Source organism: Coloeus monedula (assembly GCF_965178545.1).
Source record: "Coloeus monedula genome assembly, chromosome: 1".
Lineage (NCBI taxonomy): Eukaryota > Metazoa > Chordata > Aves > Passeriformes > Corvidae > Coloeus > Coloeus monedula.
Genome location: NC_138781.1, coordinates 137,269,880 through 137,296,393, shown reverse-complemented (window position 1 = coordinate 137,296,393; position 26,514 = coordinate 137,269,880). Strand labels below are relative to the sequence as shown.

At 38.0% G+C, this 26,514-nt stretch overlaps 1 protein-coding gene across 1 annotated transcript in view; it reads left to right on the top strand.

Annotated features, from left to right (window-relative positions):
* STK3 (serine/threonine kinase 3) overlaps nt 1-25,023 on the top strand; it is a 130,964-nt gene extending 105,941 nt beyond the window's left edge. The window contains exon 11 of the mRNA XM_082296100.1: nt 21,827-25,023. Within this exon, the coding sequence (XP_082152226.1) occupies nt 21,827-21,985 (159 nt within the window). The 3' untranslated portion in view covers nt 21,986-25,023. The remainder of the gene's footprint in view (nt 1-21,826) is intronic.
* Nucleotides 25,024-26,514: the final 1,491 nt, after the last annotated feature.

Below are 26,514 nucleotides of genomic sequence, written 5' to 3'. Positions count from 1 at the left end.
TCACAGATTTTTACTAAAGTACCTGTAGCATAGAAATATGTTCCCATGCCTAGTGTTGAATTTGAATGGAAATAAAATATATATGATGTATAATTTTATGGCATAGATTTAAAAAAAAAAAAAAAAAGAAGGTAGTAGGAGAGCCTATGAGGCAGTCTTTTATTAGGGTGAGCTTCCACTGACAGCCACAGTACTGAGCAACTGGTTCAAAGCATCAGAAATAATACTTGAAAGAGAATAGACTACTTTTGTACCAGTGAATTGAATTTCTTGCTCTGTAAATACTTAGTGTAGTAAGGTGATAGCAAATTTCCTCCATAGTACACAGTAATCAAACCTTACTGGAGGCAGAATCCATTATGATATTCATTGCTTCTGCACCTCTGACCTCCCCTGAGGCCCCTGTGGTTCTCCCTGTATGGGGTGGGAGTGGATTGTAAACTATAGATCTGACCAGTTCAGGGCAGAGTCCATGGACATTGGTTTAACCAGCGAGACTTCCCTGGTCTTCCATCTCCCACAGTTAGCATTCTGGTTTTTTCATACCATGTATACTTTTGGAGAAGAGTTGAAAAGAAATAAAGTGTGCTGCTTCGATTTCCTGTATGCAAGTGAAATCCCTTAGATTTGTTGTACAAAAATTAAAATAGTCCAAAGCTACAGGGGTACATAATATTTAGGGTAGGACTTACAAAAGTGATAGGTGTTTGGCTCTTGGGGATTTTTTGGGGGTTATGGAGAGTTCAGTTTTTTGGGTTATTCTCTTTTGGGATTGTTTTCTTTCTTGTTGTTGTTGTGGTTTAGTTGTTTGGGGAGTGGGGGTTTTTTTCCTGTTGTTGTTTTGCATTGTTTGGCTGTGTTTTGTTTTGGTGGTTCTTTTTTCTAAAGAAAATTAGGTTCATGCTACAAATACCATAATTTGGAATACCGTAAATTTACCTCGCTGCATTCAGGTGAAACAAAGAATATCTATACTTTGGTATTTTGAGTATTACTATTCAGTTGAAATTAAAAGAACTAGATTGTTTTTTACATGTTTTCTTTAGACTACAATGTACTTGGAAATGCTTTTCAGCGAGATTATCAATATTTTCACTCTGTCTAAAAGTGACCAGGAACTGAAGAGAGATGTCTTAGAAGAGAGGCCAACCATGTATAAATGCAGTTTGCACGTTGCTGAGCTTCATGCCCATGCGTTGTTTCCTGAGGAAATTAAAAATTTTTACACAGAATAGCTGGACAATTCCTTTTGCCATTTGTTTTGCTTTAGAGGTAGGACCAGAATTTCAGCAAGCATGGAAACTGGGACAAATGACTCAGCATGAGGGCATAATTCTTAATCTTCTGTTTATATTCCATTATCTCTTCTAGAATTTAGGCTTGTTAAATTCTCAGATGAGGAAGAAGGTATTGTTGGGCTGGTTTAGTTGTAGCTGTGGGAATGTGATAATGTTTGGCATTACTTTCATGTCAGATTGCTGCTTATTTTTCTGAAGATACCCTTATTTCTTTTCATGGATTTTCATTCCCCATGCTTACAGCTACATAAGTAATCCTGATCCCTGTTGTCTGTATTTTTGTTCCTTAATCTTATTTTCTACTGTAAATGTGTTAATTATTTTTGCAGTTTGTCCTGACAACATTGGATCCACAAAAGTATTCATTTCTTGGAACCTGCTGCCAAACAATTGCGCTGTGTTCTTACTACCTGATAATCCTTCAGTCAATTTGGAAAATAAAGCAAGTGGTCTAAGCTGTGAATTGTAAAGTCTCCCCCAAAAAGCAAGCAAAGGTGGTGGAATACCACGTGGCACTGGTGTGATCCGCAGCACGTGCAGCAGCTGCTGTGGTGGGTGGTACCTGCAGCAGCTGCCCAGGCTCCTCCAGCCCGGGGCAGGGGGAGGTGACACTCACAGCCACCCTGCACGTGTCCATCCCCTACAGACACTTCTGTGCTGGCATCCAGCAGGGCGCTGGACGAGCAGCTCTACATGCCGGGTCTGGAACTGGGAATATGCAGTCCCTGTTGCAAATTTGCGTGTTGGTGTCAGAGCCATGGGAATCCCCTATTCCCAAACCATGATTTGTGGAATGAAGACTAGAGCTTTTCAGCTAAAAATCAAAATGAGTGCCTGATGAATAATCCTACTGCGTCAGGAGCCTGGTGATCCTGCCAACTGCTTTTGCAGGACTGACTACTTTGAAAACATTAAAAAACACCCCAAAGCAAGCAAACAAACAAAAAAATAAAGAAAAACAAACACCACCACCACCACCCCCAAAAAAACCCCAAGTAGCTATCAATCTGGAATCCTGTGTCCTGAGAATATACAAACACATAGCATAAATCATAATTTAAGTAAGATCTGCTTTGTCTCCCATTATCAACAGTACAAGTTTCTTCAACTGAGCAAAGGTGAAAGATTAAAATAAGACACATTCCAGTTTGTGAAGTTAAATGGAAACGTTTGTGCTTGATGTAATGGGAAATAGCTTGAAGAATATTTTATTCTTAAAAAGAAAAAAAAAGGAAAAAGGTATTTTGAAGCTTCCAAGACTTTTGTACGCAGGTGGTTTATTAATTAAGTGATAGGTATTTAAGTGAAAGCTGCCTGTCTTATCCATATGGGTTTTTTTACTTTTGTTGTGCGATTATGCCATCAAGCTTCATGCTTTGTTTCGCCTTACACTCATCTAAGCACATGGTACCTGGTGCCGGATAGCCCATGATCTCAACTACCCTTTTGTGAAATTTAAGTAGAATTGTTATGCTCAATGCATTCATGAACATGGAATATTTATTTTTATGTATGAGTAATGTCTTGCATGCTTGATGTATTCTTTGAGTTTTTCTCCTTGCTGTGGTGGTTGCTATTGACTTTTTGCTACATTTGTACATAAAAGCATATGTTGATTTTTGAGGATAAAAGTACCGTGTAAAAATTATGCTTCTTATTACTTTTCTTAATAGCAGCTATGTCTACTTGTAAAGCAGGCAAGAGAGAATTTTGCTGTAAAGACAGCAAGACTGTATCAGTTTAGGGAGATCTACAGGAGACATGTCAGGAGTTTGGTAAGTATCTTAAGACTGGTTTTGGTAAATTTCAGGCTCATGCTGACACTGGTGCTTTAGGAAGTTCTTATCTGAAGGAATTGTTAATGGAGCTTTTCCTGACTGTTCTGTACCAAAATTTCCTTTCTATTTCTTCCTTCTAGAGTAGTTATACCAGGCAACTTCACATTTAAAGTATAGAAAGGCTTCTACTTTTAGTCTGTGGGAGGCTTATGTTAACAAGTGATATCTTAGACTATATATATTTAAAGGTTAAACTGATCCATGTTCAGTCAGAGCTTTGTCACTAACAGTAACCGTGTAAGACTTGTTCTAATTTTGAAATTTTCAAAGCAGTCACCTGAAATTAGTTGAATCCCTTAAATTAGCACATATGTCATGAGGATGTGATACAGGGAATCTAAAGACAATTGGGCTGCACTTCAGACTTTGCTTTTGGAAAAGCCATCTGACTTACAGGATAAGTACTGTGATAACTCATTACATGGTCCTGGACTATGTACTGCACTGGATGACGGTGGGTGAAAACCTCCCTTTCCCTGCTGCCTTTGGTTTCCAGTTCAGGTTGTAATAATCAATTGTAGCCTGTCATTTTAGTAACACCTTTTGACCTCATTGTTACATGTTGGATAACATGAAGTAAAACTGGATGAGTGGTATAGTCCTCATCACTAAAAAGTGTCAACTACTTCAAGGGTGAGGTAGGTTTTTCTTGCAGTGCTGTAGAATCTCAGTATTTGGAGAGTTTTAGTAGGCTGTCTGGTAACTTACTTTGCAATACTTGCTGATTTCTTTTCCCGTGTTTTATATTCGATAGCGCCACTTGATGCCTTTTAATTCACTGGACAGAGAATTTACCAATAAACATTCACTTTCTGGTGAAATATCTCCTAATGAAACTGTGAATGTTATTTAAGCTTTTATTTTAATTAGTTGTGTTGTTTTTAATGTAATCAAAATCTATGGTAAAAAGTAAAATAGCAACTGCCTCAGTGAAACATTTTAATTAAAACATTTTTGTTGAAGCATTAAGATTGTAACAGTTTCATCAGTGCTATCACAACAGTTGTAGACTGCTGTTTGTATCCTGCTTTTAAATTTACTGTGGTTTTGCTAAGTCAATGCTTTTGCACACTGGTAAGAAGATGTGATGCCGAGTTGCTGGAGGCTTTTCTGAGAGAGAAGATTTTGAATGCTTCCAAATTAAATGAGGGCTGCCTGAGCAGTTAGTTGAACAGGTCAGTAGTAACACTGAAGCAACATAAAAATTCAAATAAGTGACACCGGAAACTTTTTCTTCAAAGATTATACTTCCTCCTCCTCTTTAAGGGTGTGAGGGCTTTTTAGAATTACAATTGATAAGTTAAATTGTGCTTTAAAATTAATTGTTGTGTAACTTCAGTACTTGAGTAGGTCCCCATCTACATCCACAATTGGGCCTAATTCACATTCTTTTTATAAATGGGAGATCAAATTTATATAGAGAATAAATTAATATGGTACTAGACTCTTGTTCTATTGGAACAAGGGAGAAATATAAGAACATAAGAAACTGTTGCAATGGATTATATTGTAAGATGACATCATAAAAAGGTTTTCAAAAGCATTTATTGTGTAGTCCACTGATAATGACTGATGATTGTAACATAACATTTACTATAGGCATTTGGCATTTAAAAAATATCGTGAAGTAAGAAAAAAGTTTACAATTGTGTTTTCTAAGTCTACCAGAAATAACTGGTACAAAAGCTTTGCTTGCTGGTATTAACATTTTCATTTAACAGCTTGTTGGGTTTTCAGATGCTTTGCCATTTCTTGGTATAGGTATTGGTATGGTTATTTTGCTGTTAAATATATGGTGAATCCTAAAATGGGCTAAGGATACACCTCCATTGTGTTTCTCCTAAAGTGATATGAATACCAGAAAGAGAAAAGCTGCTCTGTTGGTTGACCCCAGCCCTGCAGAATCCCCTGCTCTTGTATTTAAATTACTTGTTTACAGTTTTGCACACAGACTGAATTTGAGGAAACTACTAATCCTGTTCCAGAGCTTTGGGGGAAATACTTTATATGATTTAGAAGTTGTGCTGTATAAAATCAATTTTATTCACTTTGTCATAAAAAGCACAGTCATCTCACAGATTTTTGTGATTACCCCTCCCAACCTATACCTACCCAAAACGGGATACTTAGTCTTACTATGTGCTTTCTGCTAACATTTAATCATACTTGTGTTTCAAATTTTTAATCACCCTGTACAAAGATTACTTTTGTGCAATCTAGCTGTATATTATTTTTCAGCTGTTTCTTGAGGAAATCTGATTTATGTTATTGTGCTGTTTATCCTGATAACTTTTGAGTCATATTGTCCAAATTTGGCAAAGGTGGAGGTTTCAAAGGAAGTTAATTTGCTCCAAGTTTCAATACTACGGCTACTAATTTGCCCCTTTGAGAAGAGGGATCCAGATTGACACCTGTGCTGAAGGATGGGTTGTAGCCTGAAGCCCCTAGTCAGCTGTTGTCTTTGGCATGCTGAAAGGTTGATTGTGGCCTCAGTATCTTGGAGCCAGGGACAGATGGGTGGTGTACCCCAGGCTTATTCAGGAGATGGGAGCTGTGAAAAGATTGAAGCATGGCAGAAGGGAATACTGGCTCATTTCTGTTACTTCCATGTGTCAGTCAAAGCCAGAGAGCTGAGTCAGTCTGTTATGCTCAAAAAATGTCCAACACCCCCTTGTCCTCACCTCTCTCCCAGCTCACCCTACAGTTGCAGAATTGGTAGATCCTCATGCAAGGAAGCCTGAGGGTTTCACACAGCAGGACTGGCCCGTTTGGCTACGTCCTGTCATTAGGTCAGATTTGGTGTAGAATGAAGCTTCTTTAGTCTCTATCCTTTTTTATGTTGCTCCCAAGATTCTTGTCTTTCATTAAGTTGCATCTCACCTGAACATTTTATACAACAGTTCCTTTCTTTATATAATGGTTTCCATATGTCTGTTGTATCAAATCTAAATATATCATCTTTGAGCTCCATTTTGATGCCATCTGATTTTTTTGTCCTTCTTTGAAAGAAGAGAGGTGTAATAAGAAAGTGGTTTTCCTTGATTATGCTCTCAATATAAGGTAGTGGATAACATCCAAAGTGGAGTTTCAGTTGAGAAAGGTTTGATTTTGACTTTGTTAATTCTTCAAACAAAGAGCTGTAAATGTATTGTTTCTTCTACTGTACACAAAACTGCATTTGACTGGTCTGTGTGTCAGCTCTAGCTGTGATACAGAGATATCTGTATAACATTTTTATTTTAGGAGAAATAAATGCGTTAAAGATGTTTTGCTCATAGGTAGGAACGTCATATTATCCAGCCTGTATGACTTCCATGTTAAATAGAATTCAGGCTCCAGGATGTTTTCTCTGAAAGGTCGTTGAAAAGGTGAGGAGCAGAGATTAAATGATATCATCTCATGTTTACATTCATTATACAGTGCAGTAGTGGCTTGACCTACAGGAAAATAGATTCTACGTTTGAATTCCTTCATAACTTCCTAAGTCAATTGTTCCTTCTGCTGGAGGGAATTTTAGAAAACCATGTAAAACTGGCAGTAATTTAGCTATTACTGTATTCAGGTTGTGAGGGCTTTTGACTATTTATATTGTGCAACACTGCAGCAGTATTGTTATAAGCAAGAGATTAAAAAAAACCCAAAAAGTCAAACAAGTTTCTATCATAATCTGTGCTGAATTTTTATCTAATGTCCTTCAGTTTTCTTAGAGGTTTCAACTAATCTGCATGTAATCTCTGCTGGAGAACACTGGCACTATGCCATACAGCTATGTTTTTCATTTTCCAACATGAACTGCCCTTTTCTATTTCTCCACCTTTTCATAATTCTGTCCATGAGCTTTTCTGTGCCTAAAATTTTCCTTAAGGCTAGAACTGACACAACTTGTTCTATTCTTATCTGTTTCTATGGCATTTCATCCTTTATTGCTTGGTATTTTCTTACACAATTTTCTATGGTTGTTACGGCAACATTAAATAACAAATCTGTTAATTTTCAAATTATATTGCTTTCAGAATGTTGCATGATATTATATTGCTGAGAAAGAGGTGAAATATTTTCAGCATAATTAAGGAAATCAATGTGATTAATTTACCTTGTAGTTTTGCAATGTTGCTGCTTCTAGGCAGCTTATTATGCACTGTGATTCTGCTTAGGGAAGTATAAATAGAATACATTTGTTGACGTAGGAGAAACTGTTAAATTGCTGAAAATACGCCTTTGCTATTACTATTCTAATGGCCAGGATCTGGTAAATGTGACTGGCATTCTAACATCATCACCAACCAGATTAGTAGGCATTTAGTTCATAACTACTAGGATTCCTTGTGTAATACAGACCATCAAATTGATGCCTTAGGTTTTAACTTTCATATTTTTCAAATTCTGTACTGCTTGGTGTGTGACTCTGAGGTTTCTTGTAGCTTGTTAATTTCTGCTCTCTCGTGCTACGTAGACATAACAAAGCCTCTCCGGCCCTGCTTTCCAAGGGCACCAAGACTGTCCTAGGCCAAAAGTATAAACCGAAGAGCCTCTAAGGGGGGCAAGTGGAGGGGAAAACGGAACCTTTAATTGGAGAATTAACCCTGCTATGCAAATGAACCAAACCTATAAAAGAGTGAAGAACTCATGACCTGGGGTCCATTTTGAGAATAGCTTCAGTGTCCCCAGGGGGTACCTTTGAAGGCCTTTCAAATAAATACCTACTTTTATTCCCTTACTCCTGTCTAGTCTCTGTTTCTGGGAGGCCTTTTAAGGCATCAAAATGACATAAGTACAAACTCCCAGAATGGAAGATATTTGGAGATATTAATGTCAAAAATCCACAGAATAAGCTATTTCTCTGAGATTCTATTTAAATCAGTAAGAGATACTGATGGAGGAAAGAAGAATGTGGTTTGAGATTGAAATGGGCAAGAATGAGAGTATAAAGTCAGAATCAGTAATGAAAATGGAAGCAAAGGTACTTATTTTACAAAATTAACTGATGGGCCAGTTCCACACATTTTTTTTGTATGCAGCATGATAATGTTGCTACTTTAAAATACCTCTTCTTATGTTTTAGATTTTAAAATATTGTGAAGTCATTATTTGCATTTTGTGTTTTTTAATGGAGTCTTTAGTGAATTTGACTTTCACTGTAACAAAATAATTTTTAAAAAATTTTCTCGAATGTATTTGATTTTACAGCATTGTGAATTCTCATAGTTTATACAGTATTCATATTTTCAACTTTGTGAACATAGGTGTGTGTGTGTGAGATGAAGTAGGACTATTATAATGAGAACCTTACATTTTCAGTGATGTCAAAAAACCCAACAAGACATTGCCTTCTTCATGTCTATAGCATTCTTAAATTGCTAATGTAACTTTTGTGGTGATAGAATATTGGGACATCGAGATTTGGATTGCACTGATTTCAGACTGTAAGAATGCAAGTCTCAGAGACATTAAGCAGAAAAAGTAGTATAATTTTTCCTCCATCCAAACCTGAGCTGGCAGTTTATTTCTTCAAGGAAAAAGTGGGTCCACTACTCAGTATGTGGGGTAGTTCAACAAGGCAGTTTGTATTCAAAACTGTGGCAGCTTTTCAGAACATGGCGGCTTAATGCCAAAAGTGACTTCTCTGTCACGAGTAGAATCTACGCAGAAAATCATTCGAATTCCAAATGAAAATACATCTCTCTCTTTTGGGGGACAAGGGCAGATGATACTAGTACTGGGGATTCTTTAAATAATTACATTTTTGAGGTTCTTATGATCTGCTGCTGTATGATAATGCCAGGTTTTAAACTGTCTGAGGTAGTGTTGTTTTCTGCTTGTGACAGGATGTAGAAGTTATAAAGATACTCATGATTCCTCCCCACTCCATTCCTGCATCCTTCTGCCACATAAGGGGAATTTCTTTTGCATCAGTTCAAGAATGCATGCTGTATATTTACATGTCTTTCTGAGAGTAGGGTTTTTTTGACAGTAAATCCTAGTGCGCACGTCCAGACGTGCGATAACTGGATCAAGAAAAAATCCATGTGCGTTGCTAAATTAATATTTAAAGTCCAGGACAGATATGCAGTCTTTTGACACTAAACCTATGTTTCCCTGCATCTGTTTAAGCTCATGTATATTCATCAGATCTGTCAGTGATAAGGGAGTTATTCATCCGCTTTCTCTTCTTACAAACTGAACAATGACACTTAATACATGACCAGTCCTATAAATTTGTGCTTTGTCTCTCTTCAGTGTTGTATCTTCGAATGTAGGATACCGTTCAGACTGAGGAATAGATGTTCTGTAAGCAGAAACCCCAGTGATGCACTCCAAATAAATTGCGAGGGCATGTATTTTTATCTTTACTGTGGGAAGGCACTGGTATGAAGATGGTCAGAGCTAGTGAACTGCTTTTACAATGCAGTGCAAATTGAAATAACTTTTTCTTTGGCTTTAATTATTTCTAAAAGTGCAGTTGTGAAACATAATTTTATTTAAAGCTGAGCATGTGAGCTGTATAGTAGCTGACTGCATTGAGCATGGATTTTGTTTGAGTGCTGACATCTCTCATTAGAGGAATGCATTTGTCTAGCTCACGTTTTCCTTATGCTTTTTATGTGGTCTAGGAATGTGCTGGATGAGAGTTCACGTTATTTCCTGCCCTGGTAGTTAGGTTTGGAAATAATATAGATTAGGCCTTTGGTTCTACTTCAGTTTCCAGATTGTGAACACAGAATCAATTCTAAAACCTGGATTAAATTTCCAACAGTTTTTCTTGAGAGGGATTTAGACTAGAAGTTACAGACAATAGAAGATTACCCATGTTCTGCACTTGAACATTGAGCATTACTAATGTTCAAGTGCAGTGTGTGTAACCTTTTCGTTGTTGATACATTATGCAATAGATAAGATTTTGTAATTATTTTCTTTTTCTTTATGGATTTTTAAGTCTAGAAAACTGAGCCCTTAATTGAACCCTAGATAATTATTCAAGAGATGGATTGGAAAACCAGCAGAGAGGCCAGAAAGATTCTTCTGAGACTTGGTTCCCATCAAAAGGGTTTGCAGAGCTTGTACCGTTCCTCAGTTGTGGTCTCTGTAGTTGTCACCATTCACTCCAGAGGTGCGGAAGGGGAATAGCGAGCACTCTGAATTTGAATGGGGATTCATGAACGGCATTGGCACAGAAGCTTGTATAGTACCTGTTTGCATGTAGTGAGTCAAAACTATATCTGCAGATTATGATCTGAAAAACCTAATTAAATAAACTAGTGTTGCTTTGTTCTCTGTGAGAAAGCAAATAGATAAATACTGTAGACCTTCCTAGGAGATAATTCTTGAAGGTAAGAAAGAACTGTGCTAATTGTTGGCTTGATTCCACTGATGTTTGAGTCATAGACAAAATAAATACTAAATTTATAGTATATTGAGTCATAGACAAATACTAAAATTTTTGGCACATGATTTTGGTGGTTCTGGACTGAGTAAGTGAATATGCCACTGAATCATTGAATCTTAATGAATAAATGTCGTTTCTAAATTCATGCAGAGGGGGCATCACACTTCTCACAAGGTGGATTGTGTTTTAGAGACTAGATTTAGATTATGGCTAAGTGTACTATTCAGTGTCTAGATTCCCTGGATTTCTTGTTCATTAAGATGAATGGTCTATTCTACTTAATTTAGTGTTGCTCTTAGTTTTATGTTGGTACATAGAACTCTTGCATTTTGACATGAGAGATTATCAGTGATTATCTTGTTCTGTATATTCAGGATATTTTTTAGTATGTTATTTGCAGTAGAGTGGTCTACTACATGTTTGTAAAACAAGAGATTACTGTATATTATTTAAAAGCTGTTAGCTAAGTGGTGTTATTCATAGAATATCCCTTTCTGTATTTGTTCACTTATTTTAGATTTAGTTTAATCTGGATTGAAGGCGAGCCAGTAGATGTCCACTAGATTTAGCCCATCATACAGTGGATTTCATCAGGTTCATTAAATATTATTTGATACTGTTTATTTATGATGTGTTTTCCAAATGTGGGGCTGGTGCATTTTGCCAAAAGAAAAACTAAATCTACTTTAATGAACCAGCTGAAACTCTGTAGTGCCTGATTGGTATGATTTATAGATAGGGCTTCAATAGAAGGCACTATTAGGAAGATTTAATATACTATCATTTTGTTGTAAAGAGATTTTTAAAAATCTGTTCAGTTCTTGTGCACAATAAAAGAGTTTCCTAAACAATTTTTACCAGTTTTCATAACATTAAAACTTCCTTCAGCAAGTGAAATCTCCAGCCCCTGTGATTCGGCAAGCTGCTGAATGCCATGCAGGAGTGGAACAGTACCCTTCCCCTTCCGGGGGTGCTATGGGCCATGATGCTGCTACAGATCTTTCAGGAAAACTGTGAACCGCATCAAACTAAATAGTAGCCAAGCAGTTCTGGTAGGGAAAAAAGGATTCCCAGAACATGTTTGAGGAAGGAATAAAGAATTTTTGAGGAACTGTGGACCGAGAAGTATTCTTTAAAAGTCAACAGTACTTCTCTTTGATCTTTAAGGTTGTATAGAAAAGAAAATTTGATGCTGTTTGGCAAAGATGCTGGTCGCTTCAGGCTGGAGGATTGATTCTCCCCTCCCAGTTCACTGCAGTCAGTCCCTGTGTGCAGCATCCATGGGCTATGTGTTGGTGCTTAAGCAGGCTCAGGTGTGCTTGGCTGTCATCCTCCCCCAGTCCCTCTCTCAGGTGATAACCTTCAGGCTTTTCTGAGGCAGTGTTTTCCTCTTCTCTCTGCCAAAGATTTCAGTTAAATCTTTCTGCTTGGACCAGTCTTTATTGAGTTGCTGCAAGTTCAGATTATACAATTACTGATGTTTTGCAGGCTTCTTTCAACTGATGTCTCGGTTTTCTTGGGAGTTTTTTGCTGCCCTTGCTGTATTTTTTTCCTTCTCCCACTGATTAATAAACCTCATAAATTGCCCTGAGTTTTTGGACTGTAGGATTTTTTCTGTCTATCTTGTGTCAGTAGTCATTGAAACCCACCCCCTCTCGTACATGCCTTCCAGAAAGCTTTCTATATGAAATAATCCCCAGCAAACAGTATGTCTATCATTTTTCCATTTACTGAAGATAATCTGTTGTTTTCCTAGGTCTTTTCTGAATTGGCTGTTTCAAACTAAACTGAATTTTCTTCCTTATAAAGAATATAACTAAGTCAAGGTTTCCCAGCAAATAAGATACAAATTTGTGTGTGCGTTTTGGGTTTGGGGGCTGTGTCTCTCTTCCAACAGACTTTTCCTGTTAGGAATATTTAGTTTTGTTGGTTTAGTTTTGAGTATCAACCTTTTATGCTTCTTGGAAGATTAGGATTCACTTGTATTATCCCTCAGTAGAACACTAAGGTTTGAGGTTTAAAATTCTTCTACCCTCTTTCATGGCTCTTCAGGTTAAATGCTTTTCTGGATCTGAGAGTTATTGCTGTGCATGCATTGTGTGTCCTAACTCACTATTAAATGAGTTTCCATTTTTCTTTCTGTTTTAAAAAGAATCTTAAATGGACTATTGAGGAAAAATAGCTTTAAATTATATCATTGTGTATTCGATGAATTTTTAGATTTTAATACAGCTTTTTTTTAACTTCGGGGCTTCTACTTTGAGTTACTTATGTCTTCACTTTTCATTATAGTTTTGCATTTACAAAATATTTTAGCAAAACTAGGAGCATCTTTCATTTTTTAATTTATCTTTACAATGTTTTGGTGTCTTAAATAAATGGTTTTTTTTAATGGTTTCTCATCTCTAATAGCTTATATCTTTGTTCTTAATACAGCTTGCATTTATGTGTAGATCAGTAGAATTTTACAAAAATAAAATACCATTATTTACTATTTTAAAATGCTCTTTTCATGGAAGAATCAGATGTCTTGAGAAAACTTTTGGATATAAGAGTAACATTTGGGTTTATGTAGCTGAATGATAGCTGCAGTAGCTGAAATACGATATGGTGAATTCAAGGGCACTGTAATTTACCTGCTGTTAGCTGAGCTCAGTATGAAGGATAATTTAGAAGCACTTGCCCTGGAGAGCTACAGATTAATATAGATAAAATGCTGACTTTTTGATGCTACTTACTTGCCATACTAAGAGCTTTAGCTGAAGAATTCCTTTTCCTTTTAAACCTTCATATCTTTCCTTGGTAATATTTAAAAGGATGTTTTGGGGGTTATTTTGTTTGTTTTTTCTTCCCATGCTTTTTTTTTTCCTCCAAAAGCAGAAGGGGCTGGGGGGGAAATCCTGCATATTTTTAGATCACGTGTGGTAGCTACTTTGTCATCAACAATGTGTGGATGTATTTGCAATGAAGTTTAAACAGCATGGTGAGTATCCAGATGGAGTGTGTTTCCTAATCTTTAGCTTATTTACTCTGTTGGGAGCATCCGTAAACATTTATAGTATTCTTCAGGACAAACTGTACAATTAAGCTTGAGATTCCTGGTATAGAAAATCACAGTATATAAAAAGCCACCAAGATTTTCTCTGAGAGATTTCCAACTGTGAATTTTTGCCTGTGATACTCTAAAAGTAGTTTTTAAAAAGTCTATGATGGATGATGAAATTCTAAAGAGAAGGTGATAGCAAATTAAAGTGTCATGCTTCAGTAGACCCTAGCATGTAGTGTAACAATATACACTGTGTAAATGACATAGGAAAGAGAGAATGGTAGGGCTTTTTCCTTCTGTACACTTTGTTTCTGGTGGTGATATCTATTGAAATGTCACTTTATATGAAGCTAAGAGAAGTCTCCTAGAGCTGAAAAATATTGATGGTAGTGACTAAGATTTAGCTTTGTGTTGCTAAAATTACATTCAGCTTTAATTTAGAGCAAAGATAATTCTATTAGTGAAAATAGGGATTAATAATTGAGAATTTATATACAGTTTTATCCCTAGAAAAACATTTTAAAAATAGATTAACTTGTCCATCTTTAATTTTCTCTTATATGCTTATTTTACCCTCCAAGATGCTTAAGATGGCTGCAGTCCTGTGGAATGAACTTTGGCTTCTGACAGTTAAGTTGTCAGTCCTTCTCTTCTATAAATTGTTACCGTAAATGAGGTCCCTTTTATATTTGTATAACTTTGTGCACTAAACAAGGATTCTTGCTCTTTTGACACCCTGAAATAAATGCTCTCCCTCCATTCCCCATCCAAGTTTGTTTTCTTGTGACCAATTTGCTCACTATAGTGACTGCAGGAGTGGGGATGGCAGCAAGTCAGAGCTCTGGTGTGTGGCCAGTGGGTGCCTGAGATGGCTCGTCCTTACCTGACACTGCTTAGACAGGGTCAGCAGGATTTGCTGTATAAGCAAACATAAAGCAGTTCTCCTCCTGTTGCTGCACAGGAGCAGCTGAACAGACAACAGTAGCTGTGGAGTATTTCCTTGCACACAAACATGTGACAACTTTTTTATTAGTGGGATTCACAGATTTTGGATGTGAATTCATAGTAGAGATAAATTGGTCAGAAAGGCCCACCTTGTACCTTTTGGATTCTGACTCAAGTCTAACTTTTTATACCAGTAATGAAAAAGAGTTTGAAACCATCAGTGGAGCTGATTCCAGTAGAGAAAAGAACACTCTACTCAGCAGAGGGAAGTGAACAGCTGGAGAGAAAAGTGTCTGTTACCTGAGACCACTAGCACACAAGACAATCCAAGATACGCACTGGTTAAATCTTCGAAGGTGCTATGGGCAACCCCCTTTTGCAGTTGCCATTGATGCAATAGTTGTTGTTAGCCATTCTGTTGACAATTCATATTGTAGGAATTACTAGCAGATGGGAAAATAGATGACTCAGAATATAGTATTAACAATCCATATTTTTTTAATCAAAGGCCCCTAATAGGCACGTTGCATGTAAGATTCATTTGAGCAGTTGCTAGGAGGAATTTGTTTTTTCAAGTAAATACAACAAACTTGATACAGATTACTTCTTGACTGAATATCTACTTTCTTAACGATTTAAACCCTGAAAATAAATTTGCTTGTTTTCACTGCACCAGCTAAATAGCAGTATTTCATAATTTACTTCAATAGACTAGAGGTTTGCAATGGTAACTCATGCATTATGGAATTAATAATTAAATCTACTTTTATCATATTGAAAACTTAATTGGCATAGAGGTTTTATTTACCTCTCTTGCTGTCCAGAATCGATTAAGATTATAGTGTTCTACATCCACCACAATTTTGGCTTCCGCTCCTTGAAAAGTTTGGATGGCTACAGATACATGCTGGCCAAATGTGGCTATGGAGTTCCAGACCCCCCTCACCTAAATCCATGGACTGCAAGCACCACCAAGTATCTTGGATATATGTCCTTCCTGCTGACTCCTATGCTGGATACATGGGGAAGCCACTAGCCAGGATTTACATTGTGCTCTTTGACTTCATGACTTCTGAGAGTCCATTTTTGATTGTACTTTATCTCTTTCCTTCTGAGCTTGTTGCTACAGAAGTCAGGTCTGTAGACAAGAATGCACACCTATTTTCCATGTGCCCCTTTTGGCTGGAATTTTCATCAGAATGAGGGTTGTAAGCAAAATATGTAAGATAGTGTGAGTCCTCCTACAGGCAGTAGTATTGACTGTAATTATTGTATCAAATACTGTAAGTATTGAAGTAATTATTCTTCGGTTTGGTGAAAATAGTGATCCAAATGAACCTCATCCATATGGGAGGCAAGAAGTTAGACCAAAAGACAAAAAAAGTAAAACTTGTTGCACTTCCCTTGCAGAAGTTTGGTTCTGGGAGGTGACTGCATCAGTATGTGAGGAAGGAGTTCCTTGTGTGTCACTTTTTGAAGGCATGTGAAAAAAACAAGCACCTGGAACCAGTATTGACCAGAGTAAGAATGTTTTCTGCATAGATGTATTGGGTTTGTGTGGCCAGGTTTTGATAGCAGGGTGGCTTCTGTGACAAGCTGCCAGAAGCTTCCCCTGTGTCCAGCAGAGCCAGTGGCAGCCAGCTCTGGACCTGCTGCTGGCCAAGGCCAAGCCAGTCAGGAATGGTAGTAACACCTCTGTGATAACATATTTAAGAAGGAAAGGAAAGGTAATGTGCTGTGGTAATTGTTGCCAGAGAAGAGCAGAGTTGAGACTATGTGAGAGTAGCAACTCTGCAGACACCAAGGTCGGTGGAGAAGAAGTGAGGGAGGAGGTTCAGCTCCAGGCGCTGGAGCTAAGGTTCCCTTGCAGCCTCTGGTGAGGTGACTGTGCCCTTACAGTTTATGGAAGTAAATGGGGATGCAGAGATCCACCTGTAGCTTGTGGAGAAGGCCCACACTGGAGCAGGTGGATGCTGGAAAGAGATGCATGAATCTGTAGGAGGCCCATGCTGGAGCAGGCTCCTGGCAGGAGCCTGCATGCCTGTGGAGAGAGGAGCCCATGCCGGAGCAGGTTTCCTGGTAGGACTTGTGACCCTGTGTGTGACCCACGCTGGAGCAGCCTGTCCTGGAAGGCCTGCACCTTGTGGAAGAGTGACCCACATTGCAGCAGTTTGTGCAGACTGATGCCCATGGGATGGACTCACATTGGGGAAGTTTATGAAGGACTGTCTCCCATGGGAGGGACCCCACAGTGGAGCAGGAGAAGGACTCCTGTCCCTGAGCAGCAGCAGAAATAACATGTGATAAACTGATCATAACCTCCATTCCTTGTCTCCCTCCGCTGCTGGGGGAAGGAGGTAGAGCTGGGAAGGAGGGAGGGGTGGAGGGAAGTTGTTTTTAAGATCCATTTGACTTCTCGTTATCCTGCTCTGATTTTGTTATAAGTAAATTTAATTAATATCCCCAATTCAGTTCTGTTTGGCCCATGATAGAATTTGGTGAGTGATCTCTCCCAGACCTTATCTCAAGCTCATGAATCTTTGTTATATCTTCTCTCTCCTGTCCAGTTGCAGGAGTGATAGACCAGCTTTTGTGTGCTTGGCATCCAGACAGGGTCAACCCACTACAACAGGAAATACTCTTCTGATGACATGCTAATTTGCACTGTATTCAACAAACCTTGCATGATTATGCTGGATTATTGTAAACCCCCAGATTGATTAGCAGTGGTTCCTACCACCTTCACACAAGGGCAGTACGCCTGTCTGTGGAGCACTTGTAGCTCTGGCCAGTGCTCTGATGGCAACTAGAACACTTCATGCCCAGAGCTGCCTCAGCTTTGGGATTTTTACTGTATCCCAGCTTAATGAGGACAGTCACATTAAGAAAAGCTTGCTAACAATTCCTTATCTGTTCTGTTCCTTTTTAACTTCTACATGTGGCGTTTCCTGGAAAAGCCTCTAACCTGTTACAAAAAAATGAGCAAGGAGGAGTTAAAGGATTGGTGTTCCATTTGCTAGAAGTTTGAGATAAAGTGTACCAAGTTTCCAGACTTACTGGTCTCCCAAGTGTGTGGCTGAGTTGCCTTTTCCAAAGATTGTAACTGAAAATTTTAGTTCAGTCAGAAGGTTAGTTATGCTTCTATTCTGTGCTATTTGTCCCAGCTTAGGTTGGTGCTGCTGAAAGATACTTCTACCACTGGAAACTTGGGTTTATGGACCTCCTTTTTGAAAGGTTGCCTTCTACCAGGATTTCCCCCTGATCAGGGAGAGGAGAAGGTCAAGGCAGGAGCTGCTGGCACTCAGCTTGCAGCACTGGAAGCTTGTCCCATAAGGATGACTGTTTTCTGGTCTCTTCGTAGGCAAAGTTGATTTCCCTTGCTGTAGCAAAGCAGAGAATTTCAGTGAGGTTTCTTTGCATGCGACTGTGTCTTGAGAATACATCAGCTTCAAGGAGAAATTGTTCAATGTCATCTGGATCTGGCAGTGGTTTGACTTCCTTATTTGCTTCCCTTATACACTGTAGCTCTCTTTAATGATTGTGTTGACAAATACACCTCTAAGGAGAAAAGTGGGCTTTTTTATACAGCTAATCTTTCTTCTGGAAAACGGGGTATGTGTACTCACTCTAAAAGGCTGTGTCTGTGTGTGGCATTACAAGTTGGAGTTTGGACTATTCCTTTCCCAAACCCGTGTGATTACCTGGTGAAATAAAGGGTCCCAGTGAAGGCAAACACTGCTACCAGAAATGCCATTCACTAAAGACCTCTGCCTTGGAAGTGGCCCATCCTGACACTAATTGCTGTCTCTTGTGTGGTTGTGGGTGTTTGATCTCTGATAGTACATGATTGAGTCCATTACGTGGAGTGGCAGAAATTGAACTATCTATTATTGTCACACAAATGCTATCCTGATTACAATTGTAATTGTAACGATTTATTTGTTATAGTTAAAAGCTTTTTAAAAGCTACTGAAATACAATTTAAAGCCTTTCTGAATTCCTGTAGCTTGTACTGCTGAGTGCTCCTCTCTCCTTACCCATTAATGCCAGTAGCCCCAGTAGTTACAACCACAAGCTACTTGGTGAATTATTTATGGCAGTTTAAATTGCAAACTGTTTGCAAGTGGAAGTAAATGAATGCTGAGCTCTATTGCTTTAAGAATTTGAACCAAAATATTTATCATGCAGGGCAATAAATTACATAGGAGTAATTAAGTATCTTGTTTGAGTTATTTCTACACATCTTATTTGATATATTTGCTGTTGCATTCAGTGTTTGAATTACTGCAGGCTTTTAGGGTTTGTGAAGTAATACCTATAGCACAGACAGAAGTCAAAGAAATATATTTTTAAATTTGCCAAGTAGGCATAAATGTGCGCAGACACACGCACATATTTCCCAGATTCAGCTGTGGCCGATAACATGGTTTTCTCATCTGATGTCAGATAGACAAGACCTTCCTAACTCTTCTATTTTCTGCCACTTTCTTCCTTTAAATATCCTGAGCATCAGCTGTTCATATAGGTGAGTACTGTGGCTATCTGGATCTCCTGGGTGACATGTCTGAGATAATTCCAAGAGACTCTCAGTCTCTGGCTTAAAAAATTCGGGGTTTTTTATATTTTAATATTCATCCCAGCTGTCTGTGATCTTTAAAGAGTAGTTAATTCTGTTCGCTGGCTCTGTTTCTTGATTGAAATTTAAATAAAAACTCACCCACCACATTCTTCTCTGCTGATTTATGAAAAATGTTTTTCAGGGCAGAATAATTACGTGATTATATCAATTGGAGTCTATTCTGTGCAGTGTAACCCTGATGTCTGCAGTGGTGACTGAGAGAGCATAAGTGGCTGTCCAGACTGGTCAAGAGTGGGTAGGGACTTCATCACTGGCAGTTCTCACAAAACAGATGCACAAGATTATTCAGTGTCTACCTTAGGCATTTGCTGGTCTGTGGAGCCCCAAATGCATTATTCCTGTCACACGTGCTAAATACATTATTCCTGTCACACGTGGGTTTATTGCTCCTCTCATCTGTGCTGTGGGATATGTTAAACAGTGGAGTCGGCACTGTCATCTCTTCCCATTATACTTAAAATCTCTGACACTTAACTCCTCTGAGAGAATATCTTCACTGAAAAGTGTGTCATGTGCCAGTTACATATACCAATGGGCTAAAAATCAAGTAGAATAGTGCAGGTTTTTAATCTTTTCTTTCTCTGAAAAATTAAAAGGTCTTTTTCTGCAAAAGTCTTGGTGACTGTGGAATTCCTTTCCCCCATCCTTTTTTCTATATGTCATATGGGAAGAGTGCAGTAAACTGGATGATATTTGATGCCTTGGGAGGCAACTCTTTCCTTCATAACGAGAAGAATCCTTGGGAGAGAGCAAGGGAGGGCAAACAAAGTGTCCGAAGGAGGACAACAAAGATGGTGAAGGGTCTGGAGGGGAAGCCATATGAAGAACTTGGTCTGTTCAGCTTGGAGGAGACTGAGGGGAAATTTCATTGCTGTCTACAACTTCCTCATGAGGGGAAGAAGAGGGGCAGACACTGATCCCTTCTCTGTGTTGCCCAGTGACAGGACCCAAGGGAATGGCCTGAACTTGTGTCAGGAGAGGTTTGGGCTGGATATCAGGAAAAGGTTCTTTACCCAGAGGAAGGTTGGCACTGGAACAGCTCCCCAGGGAAGTGGTCACAGCACCAAGCCTGACAGAGTTAAAGAACCGTTTGAACAATGTTACCAGGCATGTGATGCGACTCTTGTGGCTGTACTGTTCAGGGCCAGGAGTTGGACATGGGTGATTCTTGTGGGTCCCTTCCAACTTGGCATATTCTGTGATTCTGTAAGACCAACATTGCTGGGCATATCTGAGGTCTCATACAGATCTTGGGATCTTTGGTCCTCGAAGGTGTTTTGACATCTGGGGTTTAATTCTCTTCTTCATTAGGAATCTTATGGTTAAGATGATGTTGCATGAAAATGTTTATCTTTTCCACATGCTCTGCTATGCATTTCTGATATGTCTGCTCTCTGTATTATGACGTTAAGTTGTTTACTATGTAAAATGTGGTCTGTTAGTAGAAGCCGTAATGTTGGGCTTTGGACTGTATGTAGCAGTATGTGTTACTAATTTGTATGCCTCAATTGCTGATAAAAATAAAGATCAAAAGTAGCAGTTCATTCCTTGGGGAAAACAGATCAGACTGTGTTGATGGAAGCCTGCCCTAGATGCATGAATGAAGTATTGACTCATTAGTAGTTGATTCAGAAAATTCTTTTTTTTTCCCCATGAGTTAGGTAGCGTGCTTGTTTGCAATATCAGAATATTTGCAAACAAAATAAAGATTATCCCTTTCTTAAGAGGAAGTTATATGTGCTATTTGAAATTTGTTGGTATTTTTCACTGTGATGAAGAATAATTGGCACATTGGCAGTTCTGACAAGAGAGAAGTACAGAAAGGCACTAAATTACATCAGGAAAAAACCACATAGGCCGGACAAAGAATGCATTTCAAATGCAGATCATTCCCTGCAATAGCAGGTGGAGCAGTAGTGCCTGACCTGCCCCAGTATCTGACAAGACTCCAACCTTTGTTGGCAGCAGCCAGCAAGGCAGTGAAATCATTTACATGTTGTATGACCAGTCACTTTTAATGAGCGAAATGTAATGGACCATTAAACATTTTGAGAAAATATCTTTGGAAAGAAAAGAACTTGGTCAAAGGTAACCCACCATGAATTCAGGAAATTATTTCATGTATTACTTAAACACTGTTAGCAATTTGTTTTGACTAGTTCTGACATTGGTCTGTTGGGGAAGACAGGTGCCTTGTCATTCTTATCAGAAAGTACCCCATATCTGTCAGGCTATTACTTACAACAGCTCTCTATTTTTCAGGCTTCTATAAGAGACAGAAGTTCAGTAAGAAGTATTTGATTATGCAATGTAATTTATATACATGAGTATGTGTGTATATATATATTTCTATTCTGTGGCATGCTTTTTTCAGCCTAATGAGTTAAACTCCAGCCCTGGATTTATTTGCAATTTATTTGCAAGGTTTGAAAAGGTTGGCTTTTTTTTAAAATTAAAACTATGTGTGTTTGATTTCATATGGTGTTATTTACTGTGGCGCACACTAAGTCTTTTGGCTATATCAACAGTTACATGTAAGTATACATACACTCTTAAGTGTGTAAAAACCCTTCAGCTGTAAACCAAAGGCTTATGAAAGGCAGTGGTTTTTCATTTTTGTTGAAAACAGTTTCTAATATGTTTTGTGGGATTCTTTTTTGTTTGGTTGTTTTACAGTTAAAGAATCTGAGTTTAGAAGAATTACAGATGAGATTAAAGGCTTTGGACCCTATGATGGAACGAGAAATTGAGGAGCTTCGTCAGAGGTACACTGCAAAGAGGCAACCTATCCTAGATGCGATGGATGCAAAGAAACGGAGGCAGCAAAATTTCTGAGTTGGTTTTACTTTCAAACATAATACTATGAGTCAGTGTGGACACTGGTAACTTTGTAAGTCAGAAGGAATTCGATTATGAGAGTTTTCAAAACTCCAGTCTGTTAAATTTTCCTTCACAAGCAGTGACAATTGGAGCAGTCAAGAACATACATATGGTGTTCTGCAAAGGCAGCAAACACATTACCACTTGTTTGCATTTTCAAATGTTTAATGTAATAGAAGTTTAATCTATTACTTCCCAATTTTTTTCAGGTGTGTAGTGGTAACTAGGTGTTGTACATTGGGAATTGTGTTTTGGAGCACCTGGAATGATTTCTTGATTGTGCAACACTACCGAGCCTTATATTGCAATGTATTTTTCTCCCACTTAGTAGCATATTTATTATGTAATCTTTGGTTATCCTATTTATTTTATGCCTGTTTTCTGTTGGGAAGTATTAGGATAATACTGGGGAGAGCAGAGTCAAATTAGATAAGATTGGTATTGTAGTATAATGAAAAGCTGCTCACCACTGTATTATCTTTTAAAACACCAATTTATCTCGATTCAGGACAGCACTTGAACATGTATCCAGCCCATTCATAGCAGTAAGATTTAGGAATAAAGTAAGTAATAGGCACATGTTTTTCTGCTTTCCTGAATCAGGGACTGGTGTAGTTGAGTAGTACAGTTGTTACACTACAGAGCATTCTTTGAGAGAGTATTTCTGTCATTTGTACGCACACTGAGTCAGCTGTCATTAAACAAGAAAACAAGTGCCTAATCAGTTTTAATTTTTGTTATTCAGGAGAAGCAATACTTACAGTCACTTCTTCAGTGTAAACTTCCAATTGCTATTGCAATTCTGACCAGTATAAACCTCTATTTTGCACCGTAGTTTTATAATGAAATAACAGCTACACTTTCTGGATATGTTTTTTGGTTCATTTGGGGTTTTTTTAATCACTGTTTTGAGGGGAGAGGGGAATTATTAGTGCTTTGGGGTTTGTTTGTTTTCACATTATAGCTACAAAGGATAGTAATTTAAAAACCAAAGAAAATAAATTGAATACTTATATTTAATAAGTATAGAAAAGAAGCAACATTTAATAGTGTTCTGAGGGGGTTGTCCTGTGATTGCTAAACATTCAAAATTCCTATAGTCTTCTGTTGGTAGATTTTGGGGAATCAGAAATGCAGGACCAATCTCTTAATAGCTTTTTACAAGTTCTTGTCTGGTTTATGTTGTGGAATATCTATTGGTAGAATTTAAAACATTGTGAGAAGTATTTCAGACTTAGCAGAAAATGTGTTCCACTCTCTGAACAATCTACTGTGTTCTCTGTTGAAATCTTTACTATTGTTGCCTTGTATGTAAATAACTTCATTGTGATAGTCAGACTTCTTTCAGCTGAAAAGATCTTTACATTCAGCCTTCAGCTGTTAAACTTTTCATGGTGACTACTATATGGGCATCTTCTGTTAAATGTTTTCTGGAAGTTAGTAATCATCTCATACCTCTTAACATTAATTGTCAACATATGTGGACCATTAAGATTGAACAGTGCCGATTTTGGAAATGATACGTTATGTCATAAAGCTTATTCCAATGGAGACAAGAAGTTCTTACAAGGATCAGCATTCTACAGCCATGCTGGTACCAGTACTTGGGTTTGAGCCATATACATGCATGCACACCACACTCTGACATGTAAACCCCAGAGTCAAATAAATCTTAATTGTGATTGTTAGCACATCCTTATCCTCAGCTCTCTTCATACTTCTTAGAGCAATGACCATTCCATGTGAAAATGCAAAAACACAGAAGATCCATAAAAATTACTTTAGGCAAGATAAAATGCAGCTGGTAGTCTTATGCCTCACATTTATACGATGAAATGATGTAAGGAAAAAAATGGTATAAACATATCACTGTGTCATTAGATTATAATCATAATGCAGGAAAAAATAACAGTACCAACTTCCCCCTATTAGTATGGTTCTTATTTATTTAAAGTAATTTCTACTTCTTGAACTTTCGTTCTCAAAAACTCAAAAGATGTGTGTGCATACATTGATATGTGTAGATATACACACATACATATTCATATCTATATGTATATGTAAGAGAAAATATAAAACACGTTGAAACCATCAGGAGAGGAACCTAGCTTGCCTTTTCTTGGTGTGCCTTTTAAGCAAAGTGTCATTGTCTAGACACTCTTACCTTCATCCTCAGCAGCTAGATTTTCCCCTACTCAGTCTTGAACTTTTCACACCAAAAATAAGACTTTGAGTTTGAATAATGTGGTTTTACAGTGTAATAGATGATACAAAATGATCACAAATTTCCTGTTTTGTGTATTCTGAAAACTTCAGTTAATGTGGTGCCCTAAAGATGAATTGCATATCCCGAGGGCCTCCAAAAAAAGGCTGTTTTAGACTAGAGCTGTTGCAGTCTGACATCTGAAAGCTATCAGAAGATAAAGGACATCCTTTTTTTTTCTATCTGCATAGAAAGAATTCAGTCTTTGTGCACGTGCATGCACACAAGAATGGAAAATACATGCATGAGAAAAATCTGAATGCCATGGAATAAAACAGATAAAACAAGCTACTTAAAAGGGTAAAAAATAACATCTAGTGTACTGTAAGCTGGGTAGGTACAGGATGTTCGTGACCAAAGAATACTTTCATGAATTAATATGAAATTAGTATGTGGCCATTCTGGTATGGTGGAGACTGCAGCCAGTGAAAGAGCTGCCTTAGGCTTCAGCAGCCAGCATATGAAGCTCTAAATTCTGTGCAAGCATTAACATAGAGAAATAGGTTTTGTACTGAGAGATGGATGCAACTTATTTTTTCTTTCTTCTGTTTATATAAATGAATCAAATCATCCATGTTGATGGCTACACATCTCTACTGGAGGATGGGCATCTCTGTGAAGGAAAGCCAATAATACAATAAATAAGATACTTTAAAAGCAAGCCTTGCAGGAAATCTAATAGAACTACTGACGAGTTAACCTTCAGTAAGATTTTAACCAAGCAATTTCTTGTTTGCTTCTGACTTTGTATGTTTAGGTTTAGTAAGTTAAAAAAATTTTGAAAAATCATTGCTTATTACTAAACATTTTTAATAAAAGCTAATTTTTCATGTATAATTGTCGACTTGTTCATTCTAACTGAAGCAAAATTATCTTAATAGTAACCATTAATGTTCATTTCCTTAGGCATCCCTCATGTTTTGTTTCCTTTCTGTAACACTGTGAGCACAGAAACCCAAGTCTCTCAAAGTCAGCTCTGGAAAGGATTTTTCCAGATCGCAGCATTGCTGCAAGAACTAGAAGTCTGAGGATCTCATGAAAGTAGATCAGACTAGGAATCCTCAGTACTCCGTGGAGGTCCCTCTCTCTGCAATCTGATGTTGCTAAAGACCTAATCCTGAGAGAGCTGAGCATCACCCAAATATCTTCTTCGACATCCTTAACTTGGAGGTACAGGGTTTGAGTTGTTCCTTTGTTGTTCTCGTCACGCTAGAAAGCCAATAGGCAATGGATAGGCTTAAGTAGGAAAAGTGGATACATATACATTTAATGTCTCGAATATAATTCCATTGCCCATTTCTTTTCTGATTTTTAAAAATTATTCTCTTAAGAACTTGCCCATGAATACACTTTAGTAAATGGAACTCATGACTGATGCTCCTTAGTGAACCGTGGTATATTTGAAGTGACAAAAGTTCCTTGTGTCTTTTTTTTATTGATGTACAAAGAATATTTAGGGAATTATCTCAGTGCAGTGGAAGAGTCTGTGTAATGGCATCAGCTAACAATCACTCCATGCCCTGTGCCAGGGCCTTTCTTAGTGCAACAGCACTATTCCCAAGCCTCCCAAGTTTTTACTGTGGGCACTGGGTTTAGCTTTGCCAGAAGTGATGGTGGGAGCAGCAAGTTTTCACGTGCTGTAGGCAAACAGCCAGAGTTCTTGCCTGGTGCTGGTACTTGTTTGGTGCTAACAGACCTTTCTAAAAGCCACAGAAAATTCAGAGGGGCTAAACTGGGCACTAAGTAGGGCGCTGCCCAGACCCAGGCAGCAGGAAGACATTGGAAGGAATTAAACTATAATCTGATTCTGGGCTCAAATACTGGTTTTCTGTCTGTCACAATGGGGGAAAACATTAGCGGTATTTACCATGTACCATGGCACTGCAACCCCCAGTGACCTTAAAAATTTTTCTCTTTAGGTGTCACAGCTTCAGAAGTTAAATTTGTAAATATACGTGGCCACGTGCTAATGTATACGGATATATTTTCCTCTGTCAAATTAATTAAGCTGCATGTTGTTTACTAAAAACCTCGTTTACTCTCCCTGTGAATATTTCTTCCGAGGACAGATACTATACATTGCAGTATCTCTCCCTAGCTTCTCCCAGAGAAATGCTCAGCCCTCCTCGTCCTGTTTCTTCCCTCTGGACAGTATTTGGAGCTGACCAGGATAATTCTTTAGCTGTTCTTTTGCTGCATACAGGTGTGCCCAAAAACAAGC